The sequence below is a fragment of the Rhinatrema bivittatum genome, chromosome 7 (assembly GCF_901001135.1).
Source record: "Rhinatrema bivittatum chromosome 7, aRhiBiv1.1, whole genome shotgun sequence".
NCBI classification, from domain to species: domain Eukaryota; kingdom Metazoa; phylum Chordata; class Amphibia; order Gymnophiona; family Rhinatrematidae; genus Rhinatrema; species Rhinatrema bivittatum.
This window is the reverse complement of record NC_042621.1, coordinates 108,510,725-108,531,994: the sequence shown is the minus strand read 5'-3', so window position 1 is coordinate 108,531,994 and position 21,270 is coordinate 108,510,725. Positions and strand designations below refer to the sequence as shown.

General features: G+C 41.5%; 1 protein-coding gene across 1 annotated transcript in view; it reads left to right on the top strand.

Annotated features, from left to right (window-relative positions):
• COG4 (component of oligomeric golgi complex 4) overlaps positions 1-21,270 on the top strand; it is a 154,353-nt gene that overhangs the window by 901 nt on the left and 132,182 nt on the right. The window contains exon 2 of the mRNA XM_029608911.1: positions 19,785-19,867. Coding sequence (XP_029464771.1) covers positions 19,785-19,867 — 83 coding nt within the window. The remainder of the gene's footprint in view (positions 1-19,784; positions 19,868-21,270) is intronic.

Here is a 21,270-nt window from a genome sequence, read left to right as displayed (position 1 = left end):
TAAGAAAATGCCATACTGGGTCAGACCAAGGGTCCATCAAGCCCGGCATCCTCTTTCCAACAGTGGCCAATCCAGGCCTTAAGAACCTGGCAAGTACCCAAAAACAAAATCTATTCCATGTTACCATTGCTAATGGCAGTGGCTATTCTCTAAATGAACTTAATAGCAGGTAATGGACTTCTCCTCCAAGAACTTATCCAATCCTTTTTTAAACACCGCTATACTAACTGCACTAACCACATCCTCTGGCAACAAATTCCAGAGTTTAATTGTGCGTTGAGTAAAAAAGAACTTTCTCCGATTAGTTTTAAATGTGCCCCATGCTAACTTCATGGAGTGCCCCCTAGTCTTTCTACTATCCGAAAGAGTAAATAACCAATTCACATCTACCCGTTCTAGACCTCTCATGATTTTAAACACCTCTATCATATCCCCCCTCAGTCGTCTCTTCTCCAAGCTGAAAAGTCCTAACCTCTTTAGTCTTTCCTCATAGGGGAGTTGTTCCATTCCCCTTATCATTTTGGTAGCCCTTCTCTGTACCTTCTCCATCGCAATTATATCTTTTTTTGAGATGCGGCGACCAGAATTGTACACAGTATTCAAGGTGCGGTCTCACCATGGAGCGATACAGAGGCATTATGACATTTTCCGTTTTATTCACCATTCCCTTTCTAATAATTCCCAACATTCTGTTTGCTTTTTTGACTGCCGCAGCACACTGAACCGACGATTTCAATGTGTTATCCACTATGACACCTAGATCTCTTTCTTGGGTTGTAGCACCTAATTTGGAACCCAACATTGTATAATTATAGCATGGGTTATTTTTCCTATATGCATCACCTTGCACTTATCCACATTAAATTTCATCTGCCATTTGGATGCCCAATTTTCCAGTCTCACAAGGTCTTCCTGCAATTTATCACAATCTGCTTGTGATTTAACTACTCTGAACAATTTTGTGTCATCTGCAAATCTGATTATCTCACTCGTATTTCTTTCCAGATCTGTTGAAAACAGGATGCTGGGCTTGATGGACCCTTGGTCTGACCCAGTATGGCATTTTCTTATGTTCTTATGTTCTTATATTGAAAAGTAAGGGTCCCAATACAGATCCCTGAGGCACTCCACTGGCCACTCCCTTCCACTGAGAAAATTGTCCATTTAATGCTACTCTCTGTTTCCTGTCTTTTAGCCAGTTTGCAATCCATGAAAGAACATCGCCACCTATCCCATGACTTTTTACTTTTCCTAGAAGCCTCTCATGAGGAACTTTGTCAAACGCCTTCTGAAAATCCAAGTATACCATATCTACCGGTTCACCTTTATCCACATGTTTATTAACTCCTTCAAAAAAGTGAAGCAGATTTGTGAGGCAAGACTTGCCCTGGGTAAAGCCATGCTGACTTTGTTCCATTAAACCATGTCTTTCTATATGTTCTGTGATTTTGATGTTTAGAACACTTTCCACTATTTTTGCTGGCACTGAAGTCAGGCTAACCGGTCTGTAGTTTCCCGGATCGCCCCTGGAGCCCTTTTTAAATATTGGGGTTACATTTGCTATCCTCCAGTCTTCAGGTACAATAGTCTTCAGCTTCAGCTAAAAGGTACAAGAGTCTTCAGTCTTCAGCTAAAAGAGCTTTTGCCATGTTATAGTTTTGTGTTTTTTTTACGTGATCCAATTGGTGGATAGTTATAGTAATCTATGAGGTCAGAGAATGTAGGATTGCTGTTTCCACTTTGGTATCTTCTCTTTTGTTGATCTATACAATAATGTGATGTGAATGTATGTAAGGATGACCAAGTTGCTGCCTTACAAATGTCCACTGGTGGCGGAGATGCGCTATGGAGAATGCCATCGCTCGTACCTGGTGGGCGTTTGGAGTAGAATCAAGAGATACTTTCTGTTTATGGTAACAGAACTGAACGCATTGGGCAATCCAACTAGATATTGTCCGTTTTGTGACTGGAAGTCCCGGTGCATTTGGTTTAAATGAAAGGAAGAGTTGAGAGGCTCGAGAAGCCAAATGCATTCTGGTCTTATAGTATGCCAACGCTCTTTTACAGTCCAAGGAGTGCAACATTTTTTGTCAGTCATCTTGATGAGGCTTAGGAAAGAAAATTGGTAGTTCTATGGATTGGTTCAAATTAAATTGTGATACCACTTTCGGAACGAAGAAAGGATGTGTACAAAGTACTACTTTATTATGGTAGAATTGCAGGTAAGGACTAATATGAACCAATGCTTGAAGTTCGCTGACTGTTTGCGCTGACGTCACTGCAATCAAGAATACCATCTTCCATGTGAGGTATTTCATATGAGCTGACTCCATGGGTTCGAATGGAGGTAGCATCAGCTGTTCCAGTATGATATTTAGATTCCACGGAATTGGCGGTTTAAACAATGGAGGATGTAAGTGTATGAGACCTTTGAGAAATCTCCAGATGAGAGGGTGGACAGAAATTGGTTGTCCTCTGTGTGGTCTATGGTAGGCCGCAATAGCGCTGAGATGTACCCTAATTGAGGAAATTGCTAGACCTGCGATATATATTACCTGCGATATATATTACGATATATATACACCCCTTGTTATTTGTAAACCAGCATGATGTGATTGTATCATGAATGCCGGTATGGAAAAGCTCTAAATAAATAAATATAAGGAATATAGGTAGTCTAATAAAAGTTCTGGTGTACAGTCCAGGGAGTGCAATCCTTGGGAAGAGCACCAGGCCGAGTACATTCTCTATTTAAAGCCGTAGTTTCTACGTGTAGATGGTTTCCTGGAATGCAAGAGGATTTCCTGTGCTTCTACTAAAATCCCTCTTTCCGATAATAGGAGCCGTTCAATCTCCATGCTGTTAGGTGAAGGGATGCATGCATTGGGTGAAGAAGGGATCCCCCGTCCTGTGCTAGAAAGTCTTCTTGATTTGGTAGAGGCATGGGTTCTTCTATTGAAAGATTGAGAGGATAGGTGTACCATGGCTGTCTGGGCCACGCTGGCGCTATCAGAATGAGTTGAGCTGCATCTTGTATGCATTTCTGAATCGTCTTTGTAATGAGCGGTATCGGAGGGAAAGCATACATTAGTGGTTCCGTCCATGGTATTAGAAATGCATCTTGTGCGAGTCTCCGTGGACTGCTTCACACGGAGCAGAAGCGAGGAACTTTTGCATTGTCTTCTGTGGCGAAAAAGTCCATCGTTGGCCATCCCCACGTGTTGAAAATTTCTTGCACAATTGCCTGACTTAAGACCCATTCGTGAGGGTAAAAGATCTGGCTCAATCTGTCTCCTCTCGTGTTGATTACTCCTGGAAGGTAGGATGCTTGGATTGTTATGCAATGGCTATGAGCATGTTCTAGAATCTGTATCATTTCCTTGCTTGTTTAGATAGAACATATCTACCTGGTTGTCTGTATATACCATGACTCAATGGCCTCGTAGGTGAAGAAGGAACGCACGGAGTGCATTCTTCACTGCATGGAGTTCTAAGAGATTGATTTGAAGGTTTTGTTCTGGAATGGACCACCTGTGTTTGTAACTGATCCAGGTGTGCTCCCCACCCCTTGCAAGAAGCATCTGTGGTCAGGATGATATTGTGTGAAGGCGGATTGAACAACGCTCCCTTGGTGAGAGTTCTCTTTTGTAAACACCAGTCTATGTCCTTTATTATCTCGGACGTAAGGAATATCTTGGAGAATAGTGGTTGCGAATGTTGCTTCCACTCCTCTTCAAACCTAATTGTAACCTCTGCATGTACAACCTGGTGTTTGGGACCGTGAATATCGCCGCTGCCATGTGTCCCAGGACCGTGCACTTGACGTGCTGTTGGCTTTGGAGTGGACCGGCTGGATCGTAGGAGAAGGCGCATTTCCATGGCCCTGTCCCTTGGTAAGAAGGCCCTGTTCTTTAAGGTATCCAGGCGAGCTCCAATGAACTGAAATTACCTGTGTGGGTTTGAGTGTGGATTTGGTGTAGTTGACTATTAGTTCCAACTTGTCCAAACATTGAATTGTTTGTTTTAATTGTTGCTGCAGCATCTCTGGGGTGGATGCTACTAGAAGCCAATTGTCCAGATATGGGAATATGCGGATCCCCAGTTTCCTTAAATGCGCCACCACCACTGCCATACACTTTGTGAAAGCTCTGGGGGCTGCCGAATGCCCAAAGGGGAGTACCTGGTACTGGTAATGGTTGTCCTGATATTGGAAAGACAGGTAATGCCAGGACGAAGGATTGATTGGTATGTGAGTATAAGCATCCTTCAGGTCTATGGAGCACATCCAGTCATTTGGTTGAAGAAGTGGTAGGATGTTTTTTAAAGATACCATTTTGAATTTCTCTTTGAGCAGGTGTTTGTTCAACTCCCTGAGGTCCAGAATTGGTCCCTGGCCCCCTGATTTCTTGGGAATTAGGAAGTAAGGTGAATAAAACTTCCCGTGTCGGGCATAAGGTGGAATTAAACGGATTGCCCCTGGTTGATGAAGCAATAAGATTTCCTTCAATAATTGGGGTTGAAGTTTTGAAACTCTCATTGTTGGACGGTGAGAGAGGGAAGGCTTCAATGCAAACCGTATCTGGTACCCTTTCTCCACCGCTTCTAAAACCCATTCATCGGTTGTTATCAGTCTCCATTCCTGTAGACGAGATGATATCCTGCCTGGAGGATGTAATTGTAGTGGTGGTGGTGGTGTTATTAAAAAGAGAATTGCGTCTTGGTAGAAGACGAAGCTTGTTGGTTTTGCTGGCGCAGAGCCCTTGGGCGTCCCCTTCTGTTCTGTTGCTGTTGTGAGTTACGTTGTGGTTGGGTATATGTTTGGGGACGATATGAAGAGTATTGCCTAAACAGTTTATGTTGGTAAGGGGGTTTTCGCATTGGTGCAAAGAATCTCCGTTGCGGTTGGTAAATGGATGGTTGTGTAAGCGACTTAACTGCTACAGCCTGATCTTTTAGATTGGCCACCGTTTCCTGAAATTTGTCACCAAATAGATTGTCTGCTTTGCAGGGTAAATTTGTCAGTTTGGTGTGTACATCTTCTCGAATAGCGCTGGAGCGTAGCCATGCTAGCCTTCGAGCTGCAATCGCGGAGGCGGAAATGCGAGATGAAGATTCAAAACCCTCATATATTGTGCACAGGAGGTGACTGATTCCCTCCTCCAAATCTTGCACTGGTTGATTTATGTTGCACATTGGATTGTCTGCTCCCGGGGTTGCAGTCTTTATTGTTTGTAGGTAGTCAAATAAATATTGAACGATATAGAATTGAAGTTGCTGGATTCCAGCCGACAACATTGCTCTTTGAAACAATTTTTGTGCGAATTCATCCAGCAGTCTTTGTTCTCTACCATGAGGTGCTGACGCATGCAATCTATGCTTTTTGCATAGTGGACTCCACCACCAGTGATGAGTGTGGAAGTTGAGTCACTGAATAAAAAGGGGACTGCTTCATTTGAAACTTTGTCAGTTTTTCTTGCCACTGGGGGAATCGAGAATGGAGTCTCCCAAGATTTCTGCAATACTGAGTCTAAAATTTTGTGTGACGGTAAAGATGTGGGTTCAGCAGGAACATCAAATATCTTGAGCAGGTCTAGGGTTTCTACTCTTGGATCAGGTGTTTTTTGAATCTCCAAATGAAATGTGGAACCTACCTTCTCTAAAAACTTTGGATAAGATAGATCCTCCGGAGGAGAGTATGGTTGAGGGGGATCTTCCGGAGGATCAGGTGGGTATCCTGTTGAAGTGTGTGGCGAGGATTGTGGAGAATCCGTGTCCATTTGCAAAAGTGGATCTTGGGGCAGAAGCAGAGGGTCTATCGGTAAAGGAGACCGGTCTCTGGTCGGTGATGTCGCTACCTGCTCTGGAGAGGGTGGAGTTGACAAATGCTGAGATTCACTATTGCTGTCAGATGGGGCATGCGGCATTTGAAAATTGGATTGCATTACCTCAAACAATCTAGAGAGCGCCAGAGATAACTGAGTGAATGCTTCTCGTGTCTGAGGCGGCATAGGCGGTTTTCCTCCCCTTTCCGTATCTCTAGGGGGAGAAGGGTCATGCGGAATCTGAGAAGGTTGTGTTTGCAGGGCCTCGGCTACCCTTTGTCTTTTGGGAAGGGGCCTATAGCAGTAATGAAGAGGCCTCAGACAGCTTTCATGGCAGGCAGGAAGAGAGAAGGCAAAGAGGGTTTGTCCTCCCGAGCCTCTTCCTTTTATTGTACATTCATACAAAGGCAGATGATGTATCATTACATTGGCTACTTTCCCATAGCAACAGAAGAGTCATTACACCATTGGCTTTGGCTCAGGGGGTGTGCACGGATCATATCATTGGCTGCTGAAATCTATACCTCCTGACTTTGTCCTGCCTCTGACTAGGGAAAACCCAGCCCCTCCCCCAGGAATTCAGGGCCAACAGGTATCCTTTCCCAGGCAGAGACTTAAGCACAAGTGATGCTTTTATTCAGGCAAATGTCAGGGAGAAGGGAAGTTAGTGTTTAACCCTGATGTGGCTTGCTGGCAAGCGCATATTTCCCACATCTCACCCTTTCTGTTTTTGTTTAGGAAGCTCAATAAAGCTTTAGACCCTTACTGAAATCTGTTATGTCTTGGTATGGGCTGGAAATAGGGGAAGAGGGATATGAAGAGAAGAAAGCTTTAATTCGACGTGGTGAGCCAGCTGTCGATGAGCTTCTGAATCTCCATATCACCCAGAGCTGGTGCAGGTGGTGTGCCAACTCTGCAGGGCTCGTGATTCCCTATTAGGCATCTTACAAGACATCTTTGTATCCGGGCTGAGAGCAAGGTTTCAATTTGGATATGAGGGTTGGGTATGCACTGAATACAGCATCACAGGCAAATAATTAAGACAATTATGGTCATTATAATAGAAATCACCCTTTTGAGACCAGAAATAGCAGGGAGCCAGGACCATAGCCAATCCCATGGAGAAGTTGGTATTCTGTCTGAAAATGGTGCATCAGCACCCATGGTTTCTATCTGCTCTATGGTATGTGTGAGGTTTGCTTTATAAACTGATATGTACACACAGCAATGAGATCCAATTAATGCACAAACACCACCCTTTAAGGTTAAAATGGTTTCTAAGGTATAGCTGTTCTGTAATGCTACTTCTCTAATCTGAGAGACTTCTGTTGTGAGTAGTTTTAATGCAAGGACTGTCTGATTAAATATGGCAGTCGTCCAGTTAGCTAGGATGTGTAAGTCTCTGTAATTCATAGCTGTCCCCATTGGGGAAACAGGCTTCTAGCTATCTGAGTTTCTGTATACTTTTCTATGGGATTATTTATCGCCTCCCTATTGTTACAGAGCCTTGCTTTGGGTAAATTTTTTGACTGCATAGTATGAGGGGAGGATGTAGCCTAAAGGGCATCTGTCTTTCCATCTTGGGGAAATGTACATATATGCTCTACGCCCACATAACATCCATATGTTTCCTAACAGATTAGTGGACATGTCATTGGTTATCATTTGGGCTATATAACTACAAAAGGTAAATCCTTCATCCCCTCTATACTTTCTGTACCTGCTTGGGTCTCCCACTGCACATCCTGAAATCTGCCAATTGCATACATATGTGTGGTATAATTATGTAAGTGTTCAGTGATTAATACAAAAGTTCGGTTACAATATGGATATTTCCCACCTGAAGTCCCTTTCCCATCCCCTGTATCATAGTCCCAACAAAGAGCGGCAGTCTCTTGAATACAGCTACCAATGAGTAGTATGGTATTATTAACTGGAGAAGTAATGAAAACACCTCTCTGTAAAGGATAATTAGTCCATACTGTAAGGTTAAATTGTACAGCATGCATCAGTCGTTCTCCGCAGGCTTGGGTTGGCATATGTGTGCAGATCTAACAGTCTGTTCGATTCAACAGGTGTGAAAAGTTCTGATTCGAGGATGTACATGTTGTCCTGTCAGAGTCCTTGTTCTGAAATCACCATAGCTGGAGAAATAAGGCAAAGGAGGAGGATGCAGAACACAATTGTTAATGAGTTGGCATTCAGGCAAGAAAAGACGGCTAACAAGTTCTCTGGAGTTTTCTCAAGGCCTTGCTGTTCTAAGAGTTGTGCAGATTGGTTGGATAGGGCCTTGATCTGTCCCCAGGTCATGTGGCGCAGCTTTTTGCAAGGAGTCCGGTCTCTGTCCTTCTGAGGGCTGTGGAGGCTCAGGGAGAAGTTGGGGATCGGGTCCTGTAGACCTGGACACCTTTCCATCTTTCCACGGCTTGATATCTGTGGAAGCAAGCAGAGAAACATATCCTCGTTCCCCATCTTAAGGGAACGGGATCGTACCAGACATTAAATATTCTATACAAAACTGATGGCTGTGGGTGACTAACCCTAGTCCCATAATGATTACTCATGGCTGTGTTCTTATGTGAACCTGATATGTTTAGATGATTTAAAGTAAACAATACTTTGTTCAGCCAATCCTGTTTAGGGGAAAATCCAGGGGCAATCCCCCCTTTTTTCTTTTTGTTTGGTCCAGAGCTCTTAAGCGTATGGTTGGCCCTCTCCACAATGGCTTGCCCTGTGGTGATGTAGGGGATGCCAAATAAGTATTTAATGTTCAATTATTGACAAAATTCATGTAAAGGAATGGCTGCAGTAAGCAGAGCCATTTTTAGTTTTCAGAACGTAACCCCATTATCAAGAAAGTTTTTATGCAGTGATCAATTTTCATTCAGTAAAATAGCAATAAATGTAAATTAATCGTTTAAAGGAAAAGTCATTTGCAGTAAGCTGGATCACAAACAAGTATTTCAGACATTACATTAAACATATGTTACACAAGACTGACATATATTCATTCATCTTGCAAATATTAATTTACACAAAACTGACACATATTCATCCATCCTGCAAATATTTCTTGCATCAAGACAGACAACAGATAACACATAATATGAGCTAAAAATCTTATCAAAAAGTTATCAAAAACAAAATTAGATCAAGGATCAAAAGTCAAAAGGTGTTAGAAAAATGTTAAAATAAACTGCAAAGTGTTCATCTTCACATCTCTTCATGGCAGCGTCAATCTGGAAAATATTAAAAACTGGCATACAGCAAAAAATTTACTAAGGTAAGGATAAAAGTGAAATTCTTACTTTTTTAACCTTAAAGAAATCAATTCTATGATTCAATTTAATAAAATCAATTTGGATTTGCAAGAAAAGGTTTGTGAGGGATTGCTTTAGATGTAGCAATCTCTATCAGTAAAAATTATAAGGTTCAGAATTCTGTATAAATTTTGTGAAAAAGAAAATAAAACTGAAGTGTCCTTAATACAGAAGGTCTGTAGGCCTGAAAAATAAAAACTATTATACAACAGAATTATTAAAACAATAATATAATATAACTTGTAGAATAACATAGCGCCTCCTAGTGGAGACACCATCATTACTTTATAGATTGCAACTATTGTTCCAGGTTGCAATCAGTAATACTCTGAGCTTACTTTCAATGTGGAATATCAGAATAGAATTTCTTCTTATAATTATTAGAATAGGAAATTAAACACGCTGTTTGCTCAGCTCTGTCTGCTGCATGCTAAAGTGACTGTAACTACTATTAATCTGTCTGAGTTATAACATATATAAACTAGAGAGAGAAACTGCAGTACTAAGTCCAGTTTTTTTTCTTTTCAAAAGTTCTCCCTCCCTCCCCCATGAGTGGCTAGCAAGAGTTACAGAAAAGGGGGGGAGGAGCAGTGTTTCTCAAAAGAAAAGAACTGCACCCAAGGAGTTAATCCTTCAGTCAATAGAAACTTAAAGATAGCATTGTTTAACAATTGACCACAGACAATGGCTGGCCCAGGATTTGCTGATTCTTTGCAGACAGATACTATTTTTTAATTTACTTTAGGGAGAATCACAGTAAGTTCTGTACGCTAGCAATTCAAACTATAAACTTAAATCTCAGAGAAATGGAGTCATTTTAAATGTGAGCCAAATAAACTTTGCAAAAGGGAAACTTTCACATGTAATTTACACAGAATATTATTCAAATTTCAGTACAGTTTGTAACATAAGGTTCAGCATTCACTTTGTGGGGGAAAATACTCTCAAAGTATGCAGATTTTTTGTAACTGAATTTCAAATAGAAACTACTCCTTAAGTATGCAGTCCCTCTGCAACTGAACATCGAAGACCAGGAGAAACCATTTTTTCCAAATTTGTACTGTCTGCACAGTTACTTTGCCTAATCTGGTCTGCAAGAGGTCATTGAAGTGTATAATTAAATCCTTTTTTTCATAGTGATATTTTCTTTGCTTGTAATGCAGGAGTGTAGCTGCTTGGCCCAAGGTCTTACACGCTGATTTCTTTGAAGACCTGTGGGCATAGTCACTGCACATGGCACTTGCTGCCACACCCAGCTCTTTAATCCCATTTGTGGTGGGGGAAGGGGGTTGCAGGCAAGATGGAGGAAGGCTAGTTTTTCTGACCTCAGTGTTTTCTATTTCCTGGGGTCTTTTCTCTGAGGTGGATGCAGAGGAAGCCACAGGAGCCATGTGAGTGTGTGTCTCCAGATGTTCTATTTCATTTTCTGTCCCCCTTTGTTCATGGTTCTTTTCTGGGATGGGGAAGGCTTGAAGTCCTTCTAATAATTCTGTTTCTGTAAGGTTTTCTTTCTGCAGTTTCTGCTGAAATTCAATGCTAATCGCCCCACCCAGGCCAGGTGGTGGCTCTATTGTTCTCAAGGACTGCTTTTCTGAAGAAATGGGGAAGGTGTGAATTGCTTGTGCTTTGGGTGTAGGTATGGGGAGCTGAGGATACAAAGAATTTGCTGTCTCTGAGGAAGACTGAGAAGATGGGGGAAGGGTATGTCTGCCTGCTTCTAAAAGCACATGGTTTGAAACTGCTGTTTTTAAACCTTTTTTTTCTGTGCGTTCGATGGCTTCTGTACATTTTTGCCAGATTAATCTTAGCTTTATGGGAGCTCTGGGAGCCGTATGAAGATAATTGCCGATTGAAATCCAATTCTGGGTATTTAGAGTTCCAGACTCCATGGAATACCAAGGGCAACGGCAAGCTATTTCACTTATTAATTTTTCTAAGTCCCCCAGGCTGACTTGCGCTATTTTTCTTCTGGTGATGAAATAATGATTATTGATGATTTGCTGCAGCTTCCTGGCATGTAGCCTCTGCTGTATAGTCAAATCACTACCCATGCTTACGAGTGTGGGGAACAAACTTGCTGAGAAATACTTTTAAAAATTACTAAGAAGTACTTTTTTTTAAAATTATTACGATTGCAAATCTGTTGAACGGGTACGTACCTTTAAGCTATGACCAGCCGAAATAAGCATGGAGTTTATCATCACTGTCGCGGGTCACCAGATATAGCAGTAATGAAGAGGGCTCAGACAGCTTTCATGGCAGGCAGGAAGAGAGAAGGCAAAGAGGCAAAGAGGGTTTGTCCTCCCGAGCCTCTTCCTTTTATTGTACATTCATACAAAGGCAGATGATGTATCATTACATGATTGGCTACTTTCCCATAGCAACAGAAGAGTCATTACACCATTGGCTTTGGCTCAGGGGGTGTGCACGGATCATATCATTGGCTGCTGAAATCTATACCTCCTGACTTTGTCCTGCCTCTGACTAGGGAAAACCCAGCCCCTCCCCCAGGAATTCAGGGCCAACAGGTATCCTTTCCCAGGCAGAGACTTAAGCACAAGTGATGCTTTTATTCAGGCAAATGTCAGGGAGAAGGGAAGTTAGTGTTTAACCCTGATGTGGCTTGCTGGCAAGCGCATATTTCCCACAGGGCCCCAGTCCCCTGTTGCTAAGTTGTCTACGTCATGAATGATCTGAGAGAACCCTCACAGTTGAGAAGGTTTAAGGTTTATTTATCATTTATATACCGTTGTCTCAGCATAGCCTTCACAGCGGTTAACATTTCAATAAATATATAAAAGTAAGAAAATTAGAATCGGTCGTAAAAGAATTAAACAGCTAAAATAATTAAAAAATGAAAGTTACAAAAACACATTAGCTGTTAAAATAGAATATAATAAAACAAGTATTAAATCAATAAAATACTAAAGCATAAATATAGTGCTTCCAGCATTTTAAGGTTAAAAATAAAGAAAAATCAGCTGTGGGTATTAAAACTCATTTCTCATTTTCAGTGTAAGCGGCATTGAACAGCCATGTTTTAAGTTCAGCTTTTTTTTTCCTGCTGCAGCCTTAATTGAGTTGGTAGTGTATTCCACAGTTTTGATCCTGCAATTGACAGTGCTCTCTCTCTGACTTGACTGAGGTGAGCTGATTTGATTGTGGGTATTGATAAAAGTCCCTTATTGGCTGATCTTAAATTTCCCTGCGGAACATGCAGCCATAGGGCAGCATTTAGCATTTTTCTCGATAAATTGTTATGTATTATGCACGCGGCTTTATATAGTATTCTAAAATTTATTGGTAGCCGATGTAATGCTATCAATGTTGGAGTGATGTGATCAAATTTCTTTTTTCCTGTCAAGATTTGAGCCGCAGTATTCTGGAGTACCTGTAAAGGTCTCATAGTAGTCTGAGGAAGGCCAAGCAGCAAAGCATTACAATAATCTAGGTTAGCAAACAGTGGTTCCAATAATGGTTTCAGTCTTCTCAAAGTTAGCAATTTAAAGTATCCATCTTTTAATTTAGTTGCGATATGTTTTTTCAGATTCAGTTCCGAGTCCACTATCACTCCAAGATCTCTGGCAAATGGTGAAGGTACCAAATTGATATTTTCAAACTTAAACGCTGGAATATTCTGTTGTGAATATTTTCTTTCTAATAATATTTCAGTTTTCTCCATATTAAGAAGTAATTTCATTTGTAATAATAGTTTTTTTTATAGTATTCAGATAAATAGTTATTAGTTTATACGTGAAATCAATATTTTCTATGGGAACTAAAAACTGAATATCATCGGCATAAACATTAAATTTTAAACCTATCCCTGTGAGGAGATGACAGATCGGTAACAGATATTAAAAAGGGTTGCTGAGAGCGTTGACCCCTGGGGTACTCCTGTCTGAAGTGAGATTTTTCTAGATAATTCTTTATTTTGACTTGGAAAGAGCGGTTATTGAGAAATGAGGTAAACCATTTTAAAATATTATCTGTGATTCCGATTTCTTTTAAACGAGTAATTAAAATATCATGATGGACGGTATCAAAGGCCGTGGATAAATCTAAAAGAATTAAAAAATAACTTTTACCTGTATCAAAGCCTCTTAAAACTGTGTCGGTCAATGCGAGTAAAAGAGTTTCCGTATTAAAATTCTTTCTGAAACCGAATTGACTAGAAAATAAAATATCATTTGACTCTAAAAAATGATCAAGTTGAATTTTCATGATCCTAGTTCTGTATTCCTCTGTTTTATGTAATTGCACTATTTGAGGCACTGTTATTGTTATTATGTAAACCGTTTTGATTTGTAACCTGTTACAAGAAATTCGGTATATAAAACTGTTAAATAAATTAATAAATAAAGTTGAACTACTTTTTCTAAAATATTAGTAATAAAAGATAAATTAGAAATAGGTCTAAAATTACTTAGAGTGTTGTCCAAATTATGCTTTCTAAGAATAGGTTTAATGATGGCGTTTTTCAAAGTCTCGGGAACGATACCTTCCATCAATGATAAATTAACTATCGGGCTGATATAGTACAATGCGCTCCGACGGAACGCACTGTTAACCCTCCATTGGACGCGCATTTTCGATGCGCCAGCGTTACCTCTTATTCAATAAGGGACAGAAAACACGCGTCCAACCCCCCCGAACCTAATAGCGCCCGCAACATGCAAATGCATGTTGATGGCCCTATTAGGTATTCCCGCACGATTCACAAAGCAAGATGTGCAACCAAGCCGCACATTTTACTTTCAGAAATTAGCGCCTACCCATTTCTTCGGGCAACGGGAAAGTGCACAAAAAAGCAGTAAAAACTGCTTTTCTGTGCACCCTCTGACTTAATATCATGGCGATATTAAGTTGGAGGTCCCGAAAGTTACCAAAAGATAAAAAAAAAAACCAAAAAAATTTGAAGTCAGCTCGCAAGTCGAAAACCAGACGCTCAATTTTGCCGGCATCCGGTTTCTGAATCCGTGGCTGTCAGCGGGTCGAGAACCGACGCCGGCAAAATTGAGCATCGGCTGTCAAACCCGCTGCAGCCGCCGCTCAGGTCCAAAAGGAGGCACTAAGGACGCGCTAGTGTGCCTAGCGTCTCCTTTTACCTGTTTTTACCGCTGGGCCTAATTTGCATACAGAATCGCGCGCACAGGAGAGTGGCCTGTGCATGCGCCGGGAGAGCGGGCATTTGCTCGCTCTCCCGTGGACTTTACTGTATCGGCCCGTATGCTAGCAATGATTGGCGCAATTGTGTCAGCGATAGGTTTTAATGTTTTTACAGGAATGTAGTCTATTGGGTGTCTTGCTGGATTCTTTTTTTTATGAGTGATTCAATTTCAAGTACTGAGGTAGGTTCAAATTCACTCCAGTTTATTTCAGTTTTATTGGGCATCTTGATTTCTTGATTAGACTTTAAAATAATTTTGGAGTTTAATAAATCAATTTTGTTTTTAAAAAACAGAGCTATTCCATTAGTTTTTTCTTCTGGTAAATCGACATCCTTTTCACTCGGGTTTTTTGTTAAATTCTTTACAATCGAGAACAAGATCCTAGGATTATGAACAAATTTTTCAATTTTCTTTTTGAAGAAAGGACGAAACTGAAGATGAACGTGACGTTTGTCGGGCGTAATCCTCTCCTGAGTGAGAGTGGAGACTTGTGGGGAATGGCGGCTACTAGAGGCCTCCAAAGGTGTAATCTTCCTGCCTTTGCTTGTGCTCCTCACCGCATGCCTGGATGCAGGCGATTCCTGTGAATGGCTGGTTTTGAGTACCTGTCTTCGGTGGAGGCTTTTGTTTTCTTGTCTATGCCGACGCTCTGTGCGCCAATGCTGATGCTCCATGAGGCACTTTCGACTGTTTATGCATCGTCGGTGCCGAGCCAGGCAAGTCGCGTGCCTTTGTAAGCGGTCTGTGTCGGCCTCGACCCTTTGCTTGGTCGATTTGGCATGCCTCGGTCTCGACGCTGTTTTGGGGGGAGCCATTGCACTTTTGTGCAACTGGTCTCCCGTGGCTGATTTCGAATTTGAAGTTGACGCTGGTGGGAAGCGGACCTCCGGTGTACGGCTGGCTCCCTCGATATTCGTGAGGCCTTAGAATGCCTCCCCCAACCTTTTTCATCCGTGCTTCCCCCCACTTTAATTTGCTCCATCGACGATGCCCATCTTACCTTTGGGGCCTTGTCTTTCTTGGGCCCCAGAGAGGAATGGGCCTCCGAAGGAGGAGCAGAGGAGCCCTCCATTGCGAGTTTTAACTGCTGGATCCGCTGAGCTCGCTGCCGCTGAGCTCTAGGAGACATCTGGCTGCAGTGGGGGCAAGAGGCCTGCTCATGTTCGGCACCTAAGCACCGATAACAAAAATCATGTCCATCTGTTATGGACATTATTTTTCCACATGAGCAAGACTTAAATCCAGACGGTCTTGGATCCAGTTTTTTAGACATGTTTCTTCTTCTTTTGCTGAGGAGAAAGAAGCCCCCTGTGCGATCCCACGCCCGGAAAGAACAGACTGTGGAGAATCAGTTGTTCTGCGTGGGAAGGCCCGTAGAGGCGCACAGAGTAAAGCTCTGTATTCTACTATAGAAGCTCCACCTTCCGGGCCTGATGGACAGTTCCCATGACAGCATGGCTAATTCAGCCCTGCTATCGATGGGAAAAAGTTATTTCTATGATTTGTTTTGAATCTTCTGGTTGTTATTTCATGGAGTGTCCCCTTGTTTTAGTATTATTTTTTGAAAGGGTAAATAACCATCCTTTACCCATTCCATTCCACTCATGATTTCATGACTTCTATCATGTCCACTCCCAGCCATCTCTTTTTCAAGCTGAAGAGCCCTAGCCTCTGTAACCTCTCCTTATAGGCGAGATGTTCCATCCTCTTTCATTTTTGTCGCCCTCCTCTGCACCCTTCTAAATGACCATGTTGACTCTTCTCCCTTAAACCATATCTGTCTGTATGCCCAGCGATTTTATAAAGCTTAAACATACTTGCTATTATAATTATATAATATAATCTTATGCTGAGATAATTGCTAATAGATTGAAATACATAATGCCAGTGCTTGTATCCCTGGGATATATTGGCTTTATTTGTACCAGAAGATCCAGTGCGAAGATTACTCATAGCTTTTTAATCATGTTGGGACGGCTTTATAAGACCCTATGTTAGTGGCATTTGATGCTGAAAAGGCGTCTCTTGGCCATTCTTAAAATGTTTTACAATTATATGGTTTTCAGGGTAGGAGTTTTGACTATATAATAACTTTTTATATTCTAATCCAGGGTTGAGCAAACTGGGGGGGGGGGGCTTGAACATTCCTGAAGGGGGGGCACATTGGTTGCCTGATCAGGGAAGAAAAAAATGGCTACACAGTCAAATCTAAGTGCTCTGGAAGCACTGCAAGCTCAGGAGGGAGTGAGCTGTTAGAACGTAGTGACATCATTGTAAACATGCCACAGTTTAGCTACGTGTGTCTTTTGATGAGCCAGGGAGAGGAGCTTCTTCCGCTGTGGCGGGCTCAGGTGGAGAGCTGCTTAGTCTGCAGGAGACCTGCACATGGGAGCAGTCACTTCAGGCCTCAGCCCAGGAGGAGTTCCTGCTGCTGGCAGGTCCTTACCCAGGGAGAGAGATCAGATCTGTTGACTGCTGGTGGGGGAAAAAAGTGGTGAGTTTGAGAAAGGGAATGGGCAAAGAGACCAGAGACAATGAGAAGGTGGAGAAGAGAGAATAAAGGCAAGAAGTGTAAAAAAAAAAAAAAAAAAAAAAAGTTAAGTGAATCAAAATATGAGAAAATAAAGATGAACAAACTAAGCAAAATACAAAAATATAGAGAAAAACAGGAATAAATTAGGGAAAATGGTAAAAACATGTAAAAAAAAAGTTGGACAGGATGAAACAGAGTTTTTCTCTGTATTCTTATACGTGTAAATTCTTTTGAAAATTACCTCTTATGAATGTGGAGTCGTCGAGCACTAATGTACCTCAGGATGCAGCATTGAGGTTAGTTAAGACAGTACTAGATCAGAGACCTTTTCCAATGGAGAATTCCTTCTTCTTTTATTTATGGTCTTGCTATAATTATATTGTGTGAAAATTATTTCACATTTCAAACTGAAGTTTACTTTTATAGACACATGGGGTAGGAATGAGAACCCAGATTGTACTGGATATTGTGAACCTTTATGTTGACTCATTTGAGGAAGATGTATTATATCTTTTATATATGATAAAAGATTGTCGCACTATAGGCGGGAAAAGTCCATAAACCATTGTTAGCTAGGTACGTTTGGAGAAAGCCATCATTTTCTTAGCATTTGGATAGGAGGATCCATGAACAATGGGTTATGTACCTCTACCAGCAAATGGAGATGGAGCAAAGCTGACGTAACGGTATATATACTCCTGCACTGACAGCCCGCCAGCATTCTCCATCTCCAGCAGATGATGAATGTGCATCTCCCTAATAGGGATTGCGCTAAAAGTTGTTTTGTTTTTTTTAAGAGAAGGAGAAAAGAAGAAGGAAGTTTATTGCCCTGCTGTCCTGTGGTGATACCAAATGGTCCCTCCCTCAGTTAGGGGATTTCTTTGGAACCTTCCCTCAGATGAGTGCCTTGGTCCTGTAGCTGTTTTTTTGCCAGCATGGACTTAGCTGTAAAAAAAAAAAAAAAAAACAGCTGAAAGGCAAGCAGTTGAGGAAGCTGAGCGCGGCGGTGAAGGTATATGCCCTCTCCCTCTGCAGCCAGAGACCGACTCTGTACTCAACCGGGACGGGCAGAGCTCAGGTAAAGATTAATTTAAAAAATATAAGGAGGGGGGAGTTGATCTAAGGATTCCTCTTCCCTCTAATCTCTGTTTTCAGTGCGCCGATCCAACATCCATTCCCACCTCCAGAGGAGCTTCAGGATCTCGGGCAGCCTGGCAGGTTGAGCAGCCTTCTGGGCTAGGCCATATTTCTCTAAATCATATGAAAATACAGCTTCAATACTCTATCTGTATGAAAGCAATACAACAAGAACTTTCGCAACTTTAACTTTAAACCCTAAAAAGACCGAAATCATTTGACTAACGAGGTAGAAACTCGTTAGTCAAACCACCTGCTCTCAACCTGGATAATATTCAAATTAATCCCTCAAATCAAGTATAGAATTTAATATACAGTTAGAGAACTTTACAATGAAAATGCATATCGATAAATTAAGACAGGTTACGCCAAGATGCGTATCCTACATCGGTTGAAACCATTATTAACTTTTGCTGACTTCCGATCTGTATTGTAAACACTAATCTTCTCAAACCTAGACTACTGTAACTCCTTGCTTCTAGGTATACCAGCATGTCTCTTAAAACCTCTACAGCTATTAGTAACTGCGACTCTTATTAGGATCTAGGAAATATGATCATATTACACCTCACTTATGTCACTGCATTGGTTACCAGTACATGCCAGAATATACTTTTAAAGTATTAATGATTATATTCAACATCATTAATTCTGATAACTCCAGCTTGTTAGGAATAACACTACAATCCTACAATCCATAGAGATCTCTAAGATCCCAAAATAAAGGACTATTGTATATTCTCACAATAAGGAGTGCCCATCTGACACAAATAAGAGATCATGTGCTTTCCATAGCAGGTCCAAAGCTCTGGAATTCTCTGCCTGAAACGTTAAGTATTTTACCAGATGGAAAGAAATTTAAATGTGAGTTAAAAACATGGCTGTTTAAAAATGCTTATGAACTAACCTAAAAACTGCAGAATATATTGAACCGTAAAAGACATTAAGGATAAAAAAGTAATAATCAAATCAGATGAAACCAACCGAGAGAATATACGATTCTCAAACACTGATTATAATGTGAAGACTATCGTTTCGATTTAACTTGCCATACTTCTTACCTTAAAGACTAGATCAATTATTAATATACTCTAGATAACTTCATTTATTAATATTAATTCATGTCCATGAATAACAACACTGTAACCAACCTTTGAGTAATAACTATGAATGTTACTTTGTAAACCATTGTGATCTAAACATGGAATGACTGTAATTAAAATGTCCAAGTAAATTAATGAGAGAGTTGCATAAAATGGAAGTAGTGCATGCAAATCTGTCTCTTGCATTTTCATTGTGGATATCCTGAAAACCTGGCTAGGTGTGCCCAGTGGACTGGGTTAAGAAGCACTGACCTAGAGCAGCCTTCCAGAGTAGGTTATAGGAGACAAAACAGTGGCAGAATACAAGCATGAATGGAATAGACACAGAGTCCTTAGTGACAGAGAAAGGGGGAAGAGCAAGACCTGTGACAGCACAGTAGGCAGATTAGGTGGAGCAAGTAGTCCTGTTCTGTTTCTATGTAACTATATCTGCTGATTATTTATTGTGGTCATTGAAAACCAAGCTTGTTTGTGACCCAGGAGGACTAGAATTGAGAACGTTTTGACATAAAGCATTTTAAAAAATGTTGTGTGAAAGGTAGTATTCATTGAGAGATGCAAGTTGGGCAAAGGAGGAGGGTTTTAATGTGTTGTGTTGAAGTTTCTCCTTGTGTTTATGGGAGCAAGTCTGTCTTTCTTTTGACTGAACGAATGGAGCAGGTTGGAGGGTAAATCTGAGGGTTTGAATTCTGTTGCAGAAGGAGGTGGAATCGCAGCTGGAGGTGCTTGTTGGCCAGCAAAGCACTATTGAAAGTAAGATGACAGCCTTGCAGCGCATGGGGTGAGATTTTTATATTGTTTTAATAATGTATTATTTTATTTAATCTTGATCTATCATAAGCTGCTTTGAGCCGTCTCTTTTTTTTCCCCAAAAAGATGAGATAGAAATCTGCATTGTGCCACATTGCTGTGATTAATAACAATTCATTCTATAAAAAAAATCCTTGGGAACATTTGATGATGCTTTTTATTAGGCTAATGAATGTTTGAGGATGGCAAGATGCTGAAAAGCAGTATCTTAACACATTTGCAAACCTAATAAAAGCATCTTCAATACCAAATTGTGTTAGTTTTCTTACATTGTGATTTTGACTGACTTGCATTCTGTGAAACCACACAGTGTTTCGGTGCTTATGCATTTGTGCATAAATTTCCCTGCCTTTCCTCCCTGGACAACTTCTCTCCTTGTTCAGTTGCCATCAGAGAGCCATAATGTAGCACTTAGGATTTTTTTCAGTTATTTCCCATGCACTTCTGGAGCATAAAAAAACAAGCAAGTAACCCTATTCTTTTACCGGGGACTGACCAACAATCTCATTATAAAAGCTTCGAATGTCCAGCCTGCAGGTTTCATGTGGCACACTAAGAGTTCTCTTGTGGCTCTTGAGTCAAACTGCCCAGCTGCTCTGGCTGTGACACATGTGCCAAAATCCAGCTGCAGAAGGCATCTGCTCTGTGTCTGCAGCAGCCACAGAGAAGGTCGGGAAGCGCATTGTTCCTGTACCCTGGTATAGGTGGAACCCATCCTTTTGGAAAAGACTCCCCCCCCCCCCTTCCCCAAAACGTTCCCCAGGTCCTTACAAAACTGAAACTCTCTTCCTTGCACCATCATCTCATCCACGCATTGAGACTCCGGAGCTCTGCTTGCCTCTGGTGACCTGCGCGTGGAACAGGGAGCATGTCAGAGAATGCTACCCTGGAGGTTCTGATTTTCAGCTTTCTACCTAAGAGCCTAAATTTTGCTTCCAGAATCTCCCTCTTACATTTTCCTATGTGTTTGGTGCCCACATGTATCATGACAGCCAGTTCCTCCCCAGCACTGTCTAAAATATTATCTAAGTGCCGCGTGAGGTCCGCCACCTTTGCACCAGGTAGGCATGTTACCAGGCGATCCTCATGCCCACCAGCCACCCAGCTGTCTCAATTCCTAATAATCGAATCACCAGCTATGATGGCCGACCTAACCCTTCCTCCCTGGGCAGTAGCCCTGGGAGAGACATCCTCGGCGTGAGAGGACAATACATCACCTGGAGAGCAGGTCCTTGCTACAGGATTATTTCCTGCTACACCAGGTTGATGCTTTCCGACCAGTAGACCTTTTCCAAGGCAGCACCAGGGCTGCCAGACTGGAGTTGGGACTTGGCTACTATGTACCTGAAGGTCTCATCTATATACCTCTGTCTG